This window comes from Chiroxiphia lanceolata, chromosome 15 (genome assembly GCF_009829145.1).
Source record: "Chiroxiphia lanceolata isolate bChiLan1 chromosome 15, bChiLan1.pri, whole genome shotgun sequence".
Classification (NCBI taxonomy): domain Eukaryota; kingdom Metazoa; phylum Chordata; class Aves; order Passeriformes; family Pipridae; genus Chiroxiphia; species Chiroxiphia lanceolata.
In genome coordinates this window covers 3,155,215-3,167,053 of record NC_045651.1, presented here as the reverse complement: position 1 = coordinate 3,167,053, position 11,839 = coordinate 3,155,215, and the positions used below count along the sequence as shown (strand labels likewise).

Below are 11,839 nucleotides of genomic sequence, written 5' to 3'. Positions count from 1 at the left end.
AGGGGGGATAAAGAAGAGAGAAGATTGGAAAGAGAAGGGGAAATGGCTCAAAGGATACGACACGGCAGAGCAATGAAAAGGAGAGAGAACAAAAAACTGAGAACATAGTATAAAGGGAACAGTAGGAAAGAAAGGAAAAAATCCTCTTTAAACCGGAAGAGAAATAAAGGGAAGGAAGACAAATAAGAAAAAGAGAAACTCAGTAAGAAGAGCTGTCAGAGATGACGGCGCTGGCGCTGTGTGTGAGCGTGTGAGGCGGCGGAGCAGCGCACGGTGTCGCTGCAGGCTGAGGAAGGGCGTGTGGGCGGCTCCGCCCCGGTGCGGCGGAGAGCCCGGCTGTGAGCGCGGGGGGGCGGCTGGGGCCGGGCAGCGGAGCCGGTGCGTGCGGGCGGCGGCGGGAGCCGTGCGGGGCCCGTGCGGGGTCCGAGTTGAGCGTGGGCGATGGGCGATCGCGTGTGGGGTGCGGTGTTGCGGGTGGTGGCGGTGCAGGCGGCGTGGGCGCTGTGCTCGGGGCAGGTGCGGTACTCGGTGCCGGAGGAAGCCAAGGCCGGGACGGTGGTGGGCCGTGTGGCGCAGGACGTGGGTCTGGAGGCGGGCGAGGCGGAGGCGCGGCGGCTGCGGCTGGTGTCTGCGGGCCGGCGGGCGAGCGTGGAGGTGAGCGGGGCGAGCGGGGCGCTGGTGGTGAGCTCGCGGCTGGACCGGGAGGAGCTGTGCGGCAAGAGCGCGCCGTGCGCGCTGCGGCTGGAGGTGCTGGTGGAGCGGCCGCTGCGCGTCTTCCACGTGGAGCTGGAGGTCACCGACATCAACGACAATGCCCCCATCTTCCCCGCCGCCCGAAAAAACATCAGCATCGCGGAATCGTCGCTGGTGGGTTCCCGCTTCCCACTGGAGGGCGCGTCTGATGCGGATATCGGAGCGAACGCTCAGCTCTCCTACACACTCAGTCCCAGCGAACATTTCTCTTTGGATTTACAAAAATCGAATGAACCAAATATTGAACCTGAACTTGTTTTAACGAAACCTCTGGATCGGGAGACGGTGGCCGTGCACCGGTTGTTGCTGACGGCGAGTGACGGGGGCCGGCCGTCTCTGACAGGGACGATGGAACTGGTGATCTCAGTGCAGGATGCGAACGACAACGCGCCCCAGTTCAACCAGTCGGTGTATAAAGTGCAGCTGCCGGAGAGCGCTGCCGTGGGGACGCTGGTGATGCGGGTAAACGCCACCGATCCTGACGAGGGAAGTAACAGTGAGGTGACCTACACCGTAACCAACTACTTTCCCCCGCGGGGAAGTGATGTCATTTCCATCAATCCGACGACGGGGGAGATCCGTCTCACGGGTGCCTTGGACTTCGAAAAAACCAATGTATTTCAATTTCGTATTGAATCAAGAGACCAAGGGACGCCCTCGCTGTCGGGTCACTGCAAGGTGGTGTTGGAGGTGCTGGACGTGAACGACAACGCGCCGGAGGTGCGGGTGACGTCGCTGTCGGTGCCGGTGGCCGAGGACGCGTCGCTGGGGACGGTGGTGGCCCTGCTGAGCGTGTGGGACCGGGACTCGGGGTCGAACGGTGACGTGCGGTGCTGGGTGTGGCCGTCGGGTCCGTTCGTTCTGGAGGCGACGTTGTCGGGGTCGTACTCGCTGGTGCTGCGGGAGGCGCTGGACCGGGAGCGGGTGTCGGAGTACGAGGTGGAGGTGCGTGCGGAGGACGGCGGTTCTCCGTCGCTGGGCGGCCGCGTGGGGCTGCGTGTGCCGGTGTCGGACGTGAACGACAACGCGCCGTCGTTCGCGCAGGCGGTGTACACGGTGCTGGCGCGGGAGAACAACTTGGCGGGCGCGGAGCTGGCGCGGCTGTGGGCGCGGGACCCGGACGAGGCGGGCAACGGGCGCGTGAGCTACTCGTTGTGGGAGGGCGCGTCGGGCGGGGGGTCGGGGTGGTGGGGGTCGGGGTGGGCGGGGGGTGTGTCGGCGTCGAGCTACGTGTCGGTGGAGGCGGAGAGCGGTGTGTTGCGGGCGCTGCAGCCGCTGGACTACGAGGAGGTGCAGGTGCTGCAGTTCGAGGTGCGTGCGGTGGACGCGGGGGAGCCGGCGCTGTGCGGCAACGCGACGGTGCAGCTGTTCGTGCTGGACGAGAACGACAACGCGCCGGCGCTGCTGCCGGCGGCGGGCGGCGGGGCGGAGGCCGGGTCCGGGTCGGGGGAGGCGGGGACGCTGTGGGCGTGGGCGGCGTGGGGTTCTCCGTCGGGTCAGGTGGTGGCGAAGATCCGGGCGGTGGACGCGGACTCGGGCTACAACGCGTGGCTGCGCTACGAGCTGTGGGAGCCGCGGGGCAAGAGCGCCTTGTTCCGCGTGGGGCTGTACAGCGGCGAGGTGAGCACGGCGCGGGCGCTGGAGGAGGCGGACGGTCCGCGGCAGAGGCTGGTGATCGTGGTGCGGGACCACGGCGAGCCGGCGCGCTCGGCCACGGCGACGCTGAGCGTGTCGCTGGTGGAGGGCGGCGAGGCGGCGCTGGCGGCGGCGGCGGGCTCGTCGTCGCTGCTGCCGCGCTCGTTGGCGGGCGGCGAGAGCGGCTCTGGGCCGGCGGCGTTGGCGTCGTCGGCGACGAACGTGTGGCTGGTGGTGGCGATCTGCGGCGTGTCGAGCGTGTTCCTGCTGGCCGTGGTGCTGTACGGGGCGTCGCGCTGGGCGCCGCGGGCGGCCGTGCTGTCGGGGCCCGGGCCCACGACGCTGGTGTGCGCCAGCGAAGTGGGCAGCTGGTCGTACTCGCAGCGCCACAGCCGGAGCCTGTGCGTGGCGGACGGCGCGGCCAAGAGCGACCTGATGGTTTTCAGCCCCAACTTCCCGCCGCCGCCCGGCGCCGCGGCCAAGGACACGCAGCCGGAGCTTCCCTCTCTCCTCGACACGGTCAGTGACAATCCCTTGCTCTTGTCTCCTTCTTCCCTCCTCCCTCTGCCCCTTCTCTCCCGCCCCCTGGGCCGGCCTTGTCGGTATCCGGGCTCCTGGCCTGTGTGGGTCGTTGCTTTACAGGCGCTTACATATGTTGATTGTACCTTTTCCTCTGTATGGGATAAAGGTATCTCGGTAACTCCTTGGGGTTCGCAGCTGAGATTTGCTGCTGTGGATATGATTTGTTCTTCCGTAGAATGAAATCGCTGCTGATTGTGATGAGAGTTGACCTGTGTTGCCTCGACGTTTGAGTTTTGGAGACAAAGCTTGCTGATGTGTAGCATTTGCACCCGGGCTTGGTGTGCAGGACAGGCTGTGGTGGTGTCAGTCCCCAGGCCCTGTGTATTGCCTTATTCTTTATTGCCTTTGCTGACTGCTGACCGTGGTGGTATCATATGTGGGTTTTTTTCTGTTCTCATTTTCTGACATTTTCCTTTACAGGTCATGTGAGGCAAGGTGACAATTTGGACGTGTAGTTTAATGTGTTTTCAATCTCCATAGTGTAATTTCTCCATTTTGGTTGTCCCAGTAGTGTCCTTTTTAAAACTGGGAGGGGACTGTGGAGATTTCCTGGGGGTTTTAGTTTGTTTGGTGCCTTCATGGTTGATTTGGTGACTGTTTTGTTTTTCCCCCCGTTTTTGTTAGCTGTAGTTTTGAAACTGCATTTGTGGCTGGACAGGAGGCTTGGTGTACACTCACTTGTTTTGATATTTTTATCAATATTTGCATTAGCAGCACCCTTACAGCTTCCATGGAAATTCTGTTTTCCACAAGAACACAATAATCCCTCAGCCAATTTCTCCTACCCAGGGGATGGAATGGGCTGCATTGCTGTGCTCCTCAGCATCTGGGTTGTTCTGTCTCTATTATTGTGACATCAGTGCCCGTTGCCATGAGAGCTGTCCCGTGCAGAGCTCTGCAGCGAGTGTTACTCACAGGTGTGTAACATTTCCCTCTGAAACTGCTGACCCGAAGGATCAGCTACAGAGAGTCTGATGGACACCGTGCATGGGATGCCATCTGTGTGGGTTTTACAGTGTTGCAGTTGCTGGGGAGGGTAAGCAAAAGTTGAGCCTTGTGGTGGGAGATTGTGACTTGTGGCAGAGGTGAATGTGGCAGTGACACTGAGTAGGGCCTGGGCATGTGCTGATGTGAAAGGTGCCCTTGAGCAGTGGGAAGACTTGTGTACACGAGGGAACTGGAAATCCTTGGGAAAACCGTGGTTCCTGTCATAAGAAGAGAGGACTGGGAGATGATGGTCTTTTCTGGAGAATTAAATGTTGCAGGGTGTGGAATGGAGGATGCCTAAAGGGAAGTGGGAGGTACAATGGGCACAAAGTGTTTTTGCCCAGGATCTTTTCTCAAGTTCCAAGAGTGTGGAGTTGGAGACCTTCTGGATCTTGAGATTGTGGCCATTTCAAGGTCATATACTAAGTCCTTTGAGGTTATGAATATTTCCTATCAGATACAGGCAGTTCCCTGTGCTGCTGCAGCCTGGCATAGGGAATGTGTTGCATAAGAGTTGGGAACATGCAGACTGATGAATATTTTTGCTGCCGTTTTGGAGAAGCTGTTGTGGGAGGGAAGCACTTCAACCTGCTGTGTGTGGGTATTGTAGGGCACCTGTAACAGCTTCCTCAGCTGTTGCCATGGTGGATCTGTGCTCCTCTTCAGGCAGGATATTTAAGGGCAGTTGAGGAGATGGGTGTCATCTCTGTGCTCTGTTCTCCCCTACTTGTGCTCTTGGCCAGTCAGTCTGGGTAGAGCTGGTGTGTCCTGTTGTCACACAGAGCTCATTCTGGTGTCTGGATGTGCACACCAAACCTCCACATCTACAGAGCAGCCCAGCTTTGTAGAAATTTCTATGGTAGAAATTCTTCTACCCCGTTGACACTTGGATTGCACTTGTGCTTCATCGTTTGGTTTGGTCTTCTTGAAGAAGACAATCTGTGGGGACAGAGATCAGAGCTGTTCTCGCCTCTAATAACAGAACTTTTAAGCATTCAAATTCTATTTGACACTGCTGCAAAGGCAGAAAGCATCCTGTCCTGTGGGAAGAGTCAAAGAGTCCCAGAGTGGATCTGCAGCATTCCAAGTATTCTTTGTGCCAGTCAAGAGGGAAGATGAGGATGTGGAAAGGTCGTTGGGGGATGAAATGGAGAATGTCTGCTTAGCTGTGGAGATCCCAGTTCGCAGGTGCAAGATGGAAGATTATAATGGAATACCTCAGGAGGGGTCCCAGCACACAGTGCTGCTCTCCTGGGATCCTGTCAGGACCTCCAGATGTTCTGAGTATCTCAGGGCACAGTTGTTGTTTCTGGTGTTGCTGCTTGTGAAGACATCTGCGGGGTGTGTCTTACTTTCTTGGTTTTGATATGGAATGTTGTTGGTCAAACAGAAGCTTTTTGAAATTTGGATCATATTGCCAAGCCTTCTCTAAACCTTTCCTTGGTTACCTCTCAGCTCTTAATCTCGATAGACAGGGGAAGGATTAGTCTTGGTATTCAAGATTTGGCAAAAAATTGTGTTTCAATGCAGCCGAATGGCACCATTTGTTTTTCTTCTCTCTTCTGCCATACTGCCAAACCTTTGAGTTTGTTGTGGTGTTTCTGTTGGTTGGTTGGTTTATTTCCTCTCTCTCAGTGACGGTGTGTCAGACATTTGGGGCATTCCCATCGGTATGGGGGATGTGTGTTCTGTTGTGTGTCCTGAGCTAAGTTTCACTTTGAGAGAATGTCCGTAGCTTACTGCTCTGCTTCCTCCTTCCCCTGTGAGAAAAATGCATAAGGGCACTGCACAGTGTCTAGTTTGTGTGGAACAGAAGTGACTGCTTTTGTCCAGCTTCCCCAGAAACTGATAATGTTAATTATAAACATCCTTTTAAATCTCTTTCCCTCCCCCGAAGTTGTTTGTTTTCTGAAGAAGGAACCAGTGAAGCTACAGGTAAGTCACACACCTCAAGTGGGTGTGTTTGAGAGACTGGTGTGCATTAGCTCCTGTTCAGTTGTGGCATCTTTATGTTGAACCAACACAGTGTTGATCCTATGGGACCAACAAAGCACCATTTCCTGTTGTTGTACCTTCTGTGCTGGTTCCAGGCCCAGGCTGAGTGGGTGAGAGGCAGCAGGGCTGGAGGAGGGACCCAAATCCCTTTCCCCAAAGAGATGTGTTGGGGGTCAAGGGGATGTTCTTAGTGACAGTGCTGTGGTGTTTCCTTCACGGCTTTTGTTGGACTGTGTGACAGGTGGATCGTGCTGATGAGTGAGGGGTTTCATGGGCATTAATGCTCATAGATACTGAGGTTCTTGGTGTGTTGTTGTGGCAGGGAGTGCCTGCCTGAAGAAGAAGGCAAGGACACCCTGCAGGTGGAGAGTGAGTCAGGAAGGATCAAGGTACATGAAGAGCCCTGAGGAGCAGTTTTGCCCAGTGCTTTTTCCGTCTTTGTGGAGGATTGTGGTGCTGGGCTGTGATGGGTTTGAGTTGCTGAATGAGAAACTGCCCTGGGTGTGTTGGTTCCTTTCCAGCCTGTTTGCAGAGATGTCTCAGTGGCTCTGGCTTCAGCTTGTGTGAGAGAGGGTGGTGGAAGGTGTTGTGATGTAGCAGAGCTGTTGTTTGGCATCTGAGTGCCTTGGTGTGTTCTTGCTGGGTCCTTGAGAGGGCTGGAGGCTGAAGAGTGTGGCCTTGATGGTGAAGGGAGGGAAAGATAGAGGTGCATGGGCGGGATGTCAGCAAGAAAGGTATTCCCTATGGAGGGGGATGGGAGGTGGTAGGAAAGGGAAATGAGATCTGTTGCCAAAGAAAGGGCATGTCCCTGCTTCGTGGCATGGTGCTGTAGGTATTTTTATCAGTTTTGTTAAAGGAAAGTTTGAACAGATGATACAAGAATGGAAGCAGAAGAGAGGGAAGGCAACGACAAGGCACAGTGAGGGAAGAAAGAAAAGAAATAGAGAGGAAGAGCAAAAGGGAGAAGAGGAAGAAAGTAGAAAGAAGGAAGGGGAAAAAAAAGAAGGACGTGAAGGAATCAGTGCAAAGAAGAATGAGAGCGCTTGGAAATCAAGGGGGGAGGGAAGAGAAGAGACGATGGAAACAGAAGAGAAGGGCGAAACAACATAGAACAGAGATAAGCAGAAAAGACATAGAAAGAGAACAAGGAAAGAGAAAGGAAAAAGAGGCAAGGGAAGGGTAAAAACAGGAATACAAAAGGGAAATAAGAAGAAAATAAAAAGAAAGACAGGAGCTTATTCAAGGAAAAATAAAGCCAGAACGAAAGTAAGAAAGAAAGGAAAGAAGAGAATGGAATAATAAAAGAGGCAAAAAAAGGAAATGACCTTCACTTACCGATGTCACCTGTAGGTGCTGAGTGGAGGTGGTACCCAACAAGGCTCCAATGCACTGCGGCTGTAATGCTCCGTATTTAGAGATGATGGCTCTGATTTGATGATCTCCTCTGCGGCACTGGAGGCAACTGAGGAGCTTCCAGCAAAGTTAATGAATAGAGGAGGGTTGAAAGAAGTAGGAGAAATGTGTAAAGAATGGAGAACGGCAGGGCAGTTACGAAGAAGAAGAAAAAAAGGAAAGAAGAGAAGAAAGTGAAGGAGAAAAGAGAAGAGTATTAAGGAAAAAATAGAAACAAGAAGGGAAAGGAAACAGGATAAAAAATAGAGAAGTGAAGGAAGCAAGAAAATTGAAGGAAGTCAGACGAAGAAGGAGGAAGGAAAAAATGAAGGATTGTTTGGAAGGGAACAGAAAGCGATAAGGAAAAATGAATGAGAAAAAGAAAGAGAAGAAGGGGAGCGGGACATGTCAGAGGAGACGCATCTGTCAGTGCAGAGGCTCGGTCGGAGTGTGTGAGCGTGTGAGGCGGCGGAGCAGCGCACGGTGTCGCTGCAGGCTGAGGAAGGGCGTGTGGGCGGCTCCGCCCCGGTGCGGCGGAGAGCCCGGCTGTGAGCGCGGGGGGGCGGCTGGGGCCGGGCAGCGGAGCCGGTGCGTGCGGGCGGCGGCGGGAGCCGTGCGGGGCCCGTGCGGGGTCCGAGTTGAGCGCGGGCGATGGGCGATCGCGTGTGGGGTGCGGTGTTGCGGGTGGTGGCGGTGCAGGCGGCGTGGGCGCTGTGCTCGGGGCAGGTGCGGTACTCGGTGCCGGAGGAAGCCAAGGCCGGGACGGTGGTGGGCCGTGTGGCGCAGGACGTGGGTCTGGAGGCGGGCGAGGCGGAGGCGCGGCGGCTGCGGCTGGTGTCTGCGGGCCGGCGGGCGAGCGTGGAGGTGAGCGGGGCGAGCGGGGCGCTGGTGGTGAGCTCGCGGCTGGACCGGGAGGAGCTGTGCGGCAAGAGCGCGCCGTGCGCGCTGCGGCTGGAGGTGCTGGTGGAGCGGCCGCTGCGCGTCTTCCACGTGGAGCTGGAGGTCACCGACATCAACGACAATGCCCCCATCTTCCCCGCCGCCCGAAAAAACATCAGTTTACCCGAGAACTCCCCTCCCGGGTCTCGGTTCCTGCTAGAGGGCGCGTCTGATGCGGATATTGGAGCGAACGCTCAGCTCTCCTATACACTTAGTCCCAGTGAACATTTTTCTCTGGATTTACAAAAGTCGAATGAGCAAAATATTGAACCTGAACTTGTTTTAATGAAACCTCTGGATCGGGAGACGATGGCCATGCACCGGTTGTTGCTGACGGCGAGTGACGGGGGCCGGCCGTCTCTGACAGGGACGATGGAACTGGTGATCTCTGTGCTGGACGCGAACGACAACGCGCCCCTGTTTAACCAGTCGGTGTATAAAGTGCAGCTGCCGGAGAGCGCTGCAGTGGGGACGCTGGTTGTGCGGGTGAACGCCACAGATGCAGATGAAGGAATTAATAGTGAGGTGACTTACAGCGTGACGAACTTCTTTCCCCCGAGTGGAAGAGATTTGATTTCCATAAATCCAAAGACGGGGGAGATTCACCTGACGGGCGCCCTTGACTTTGAAGAAGTCAATATATTTGATTTTCGTATAGAAGCGAGAGACCAAGGGACGCCATCGCTGTCTGGCCACTGCAAGGTGGTGCTGGAGGTGCTGGACGTGAACGACAACGCGCCGGAGGTGCGGGTGACGTCGCTGTCGGTGCCGGTGGCCGAGGACGCGTCGCTGGGGACGGTGGTGGCCCTGCTGAGCGTGTGGGACCGGGACTCGGGGTCGAACGGTGACGTGCGGTGCTGGGTGTGGCCGTCGGGTCCGTTCGTTCTGGAGGCGACGTTGTCGGGGTCGTACTCGCTGGTGCTGCGGGAGGCGCTGGACCGGGAGCGGGTGTCGGAGTACGAGGTGGAGGTGCGTGCGGAGGACGGCGGTTCTCCGTCGCTGGGCGGCCGCGTGGGGCTGCGTGTGCCGGTGTCGGACGTGAACGACAACGCGCCGTCGTTCGCGCAGGCGGTGTACACGGTGCTGGCGCGGGAGAACAACTTGGCGGGCGCGGAGCTGGCGCGGCTGTGGGCGCGGGACCCGGACGAGGCGGGCAACGGGCGCGTGAGCTACTCGTTGTGGGAGGGCGCGTCGGGCGGGGGTTCGGGGTGGTGGGGGTCGGGGTGGGCGGGGGGTGTGTCGGCGTCGAGCTACGTGTCGGTGGAGGCGGAGAGCGGTGTGTTGCGGGCGCTGCAGCCGCTGGACTACGAGGAGGTGCAGGTGCTGCAGTTCGAGGTGCGTGCGGTGGACGCGGGGGAGCCGGCGCTGTGCGGCAACGCGACGGTGCAGCTGTTCGTGCTGGACGAGAACGACAACGCGCCGGCGCTGCTGCCGGCGGCGGGCGGCGGGGCGGAGGCCGGGTCCGGGTCGGGGGAGGCGGGGACGCTGTGGGCGTGGGCGGCGTGGGGTTCTCCGTCGGGTCAGGTGGTGGCGAAGATCCGGGCGGTGGACGCGGACTCGGGCTACAACGCGTGGCTGCGCTACGAGCTGTGGGAGCCGCGGGGCAAGAGCGCCTTGTTCCGCGTGGGGCTGTACAGCGGCGAGGTGAGCACGGCGCGGGCGCTGGAGGAGGCGGACGGTCCGCGGCAGAGGCTGGTGATCGTGGTGCGGGACCACGGCGAGCCGGCGCGCTCGGCCACGGCGACGCTGAGCGTGTCGCTGGTGGAGGGCGGCGAGGCGGCGCTGGCGGCGGCGGCGGGCTCGTCGTCGCTGCTGCCGCGCTCGTTGGCGGGCGGCGAGAGCGGCTCTGGGCCGGCGGCGTTGGCGTCGTCGGCGACGAACGTGTGGCTGGTGGTGGCGATCTGCGGCGTGTCGAGCGTGTTCCTGCTGGCCGTGGTGCTGTACGGGGCGTCGCGCTGGGCGCCGCGGGCGGCCGTGCTGTCGGGGCCCGGGCCCACGACGCTGGTGTGCGCCAGCGAAGTGGGCAGCTGGTCGTACTCGCAGCGCCACAGCCGGAGCCTGTGCGTGGCGGACGGCGCGGCCAAGAGCGACCTGATGGTTTTCAGCCCCAACTTCCCGCCGCCGCCCGGCGCCGCGGCCAAGGACACGCAGCCGGAGCCTCCCTCTCTCCTCGACACGGTCAGTGACAATCCCTTGCTCTTATCTCCTTCTTCCCTCCTCCCTCTGCCCCTTCTCTCCCGCCCCCTGGGCCGGCGTTGCCGGGAGCCTGGCTCAATTCCCGCGGCCCGATGGCAGTGGGTACTTGGCGGGTGCTTGAGGATGTCAATGGACCTTTTGATCTGCCTCCGCTTCCTTGCCGGAGTCCCCTGGCTCTTGGTGGTGGGCGGGGAGGACCTGCCAGAAGCAGAGGTGTAGCGGCATCCCTTTGGGGTTACGGTCCGCCGCGGAGATTTGCTGCTGGGGATATGAATTATTCTCCCCTGGACTTAAATCACTGCCCAATGCCGTGGGTCGTTCCCTGAGGTGTCACTTTGCAGACAACACTGCTGCGTGATGGTGTGTAGCGTTTCCAGCCGAGGTTGGTGAAGGAGGGCAAACCAAGGAGGCTGTGCTGGTGACAGTCCCCCGGCCCTGTGTGCTGCCTTATTGGCCTTGCTGACTGCTGGCCGTGGTGGTACCACATGTGGTTTCTTCTCTGTCCTCATCTTCTGACATTTTGCTCTACAGGTCATGTGAGGCAGGGTGACAATTTCGACTTGTGGTTTAATGTATTTTCAATCTCCATAATGTCATTTCTCCATTTTGGTTGGCCTAGTAGTGTCCTTCTGAAAACTGGGAAGGTTTTGTTTTGGGGTCTTTGTTATTGATTTTGAGGTTTTTTTGTTTGGTTTTTTCCCCTTGTTTTGTTAGCTTTAGTTTTGAAACTGCGTTTGTGGCTGGACAGGAGGAGCACATTCATGTGTTTTAATTTTTTTTATCAATATTTACATTACCCTTAAAAGTTGTGTGGAAATGCTATTTTCAACAAGAACACAATAATCCCTCAGCCAACTTCTCCTACCCAGGGGATGGAATGGGCTGCCCTGCTGTGCTCCTCAGCATCTGGGTTGTTCTGTCTCTATTATTGTGACATCAGTGCCCGTTGCCATGAGAGCTGTCCCGAGCAGAGCTCTGCAGCGAGTGTTACTCACAGGTGTGTAACATTTCCCTCTGAAACTGCTGAGCCGAAGGATGAGCTGCAGAGAGTCTGATGGACACCGTGCATGGGATGCCATCTGTGTGGGTTTTACAGTGTTGCAGTTGCTGGGGAGGGTAAGCAGAAGTTGAACCTTGAGGTGGGAGATTGTGACTTGTGGCAGAGGTGAATGTGGCAGTGACAGTGAGTAGGGCCTGTGCATGTGCTGATGTGAAAAGAGACCTTGAGCAGTGGGAAGACTTGTGTACACGAGGGAACTGGAAATCCTTGGGAAGACCATGAGTCCTTTCATAAGAAGAGAGGGCTGGGACATGATGGTCTTTTCTGGAGAATTAAATGTTGCAGGGTGTGGAATGGAGG

General features: G+C 57.7%; 2 protein-coding genes across 2 annotated transcripts; both read left to right on the top strand.

Moving 5' to 3' along the window:
* Nucleotides 1-202: 202 nt before the first annotated feature.
* Nucleotides 203-11,166, top strand: LOC116794238 (protocadherin alpha-2-like). Its single transcript, XM_032702771.1, has 3 exons — nucleotides 203-242; nucleotides 4,266-4,271; nucleotides 7,802-11,166. Exon 3 carries the CDS (start codon nucleotides 7,996-7,998, stop codon nucleotides 10,696-10,698), a length of 2,703 nt encoding a protein of 900 aa, XP_032558662.1. The 5' UTR covers nucleotides 203-242; nucleotides 4,266-4,271; nucleotides 7,802-7,995; the 3' UTR covers nucleotides 10,699-11,166.
* Nucleotides 442-3,514, top strand: LOC116794240 (protocadherin alpha-2-like). Its single transcript, XM_032702773.1, has one exon. It carries the CDS (start codon nucleotides 442-444, stop codon nucleotides 3,148-3,150), a length of 2,709 nt encoding a protein of 902 aa, XP_032558664.1. The 3' UTR covers nucleotides 3,151-3,514.
* Nucleotides 11,167-11,839: the final 673 nt, after the last annotated feature.

Coding starts and splice junctions, on each gene's coding strand:
- LOC116794240 (XM_032702773.1), top strand. CDS start 442: ATGGGCGATCGCGTGTGGGGTGCGGTGTTGCGGGTGGTGGCGGTGCAG.
- LOC116794238 (XM_032702771.1), top strand. CDS start 7,996: ATGGGCGATCGCGTGTGGGGTGCGGTGTTGCGGGTGGTGGCGGTGCAG.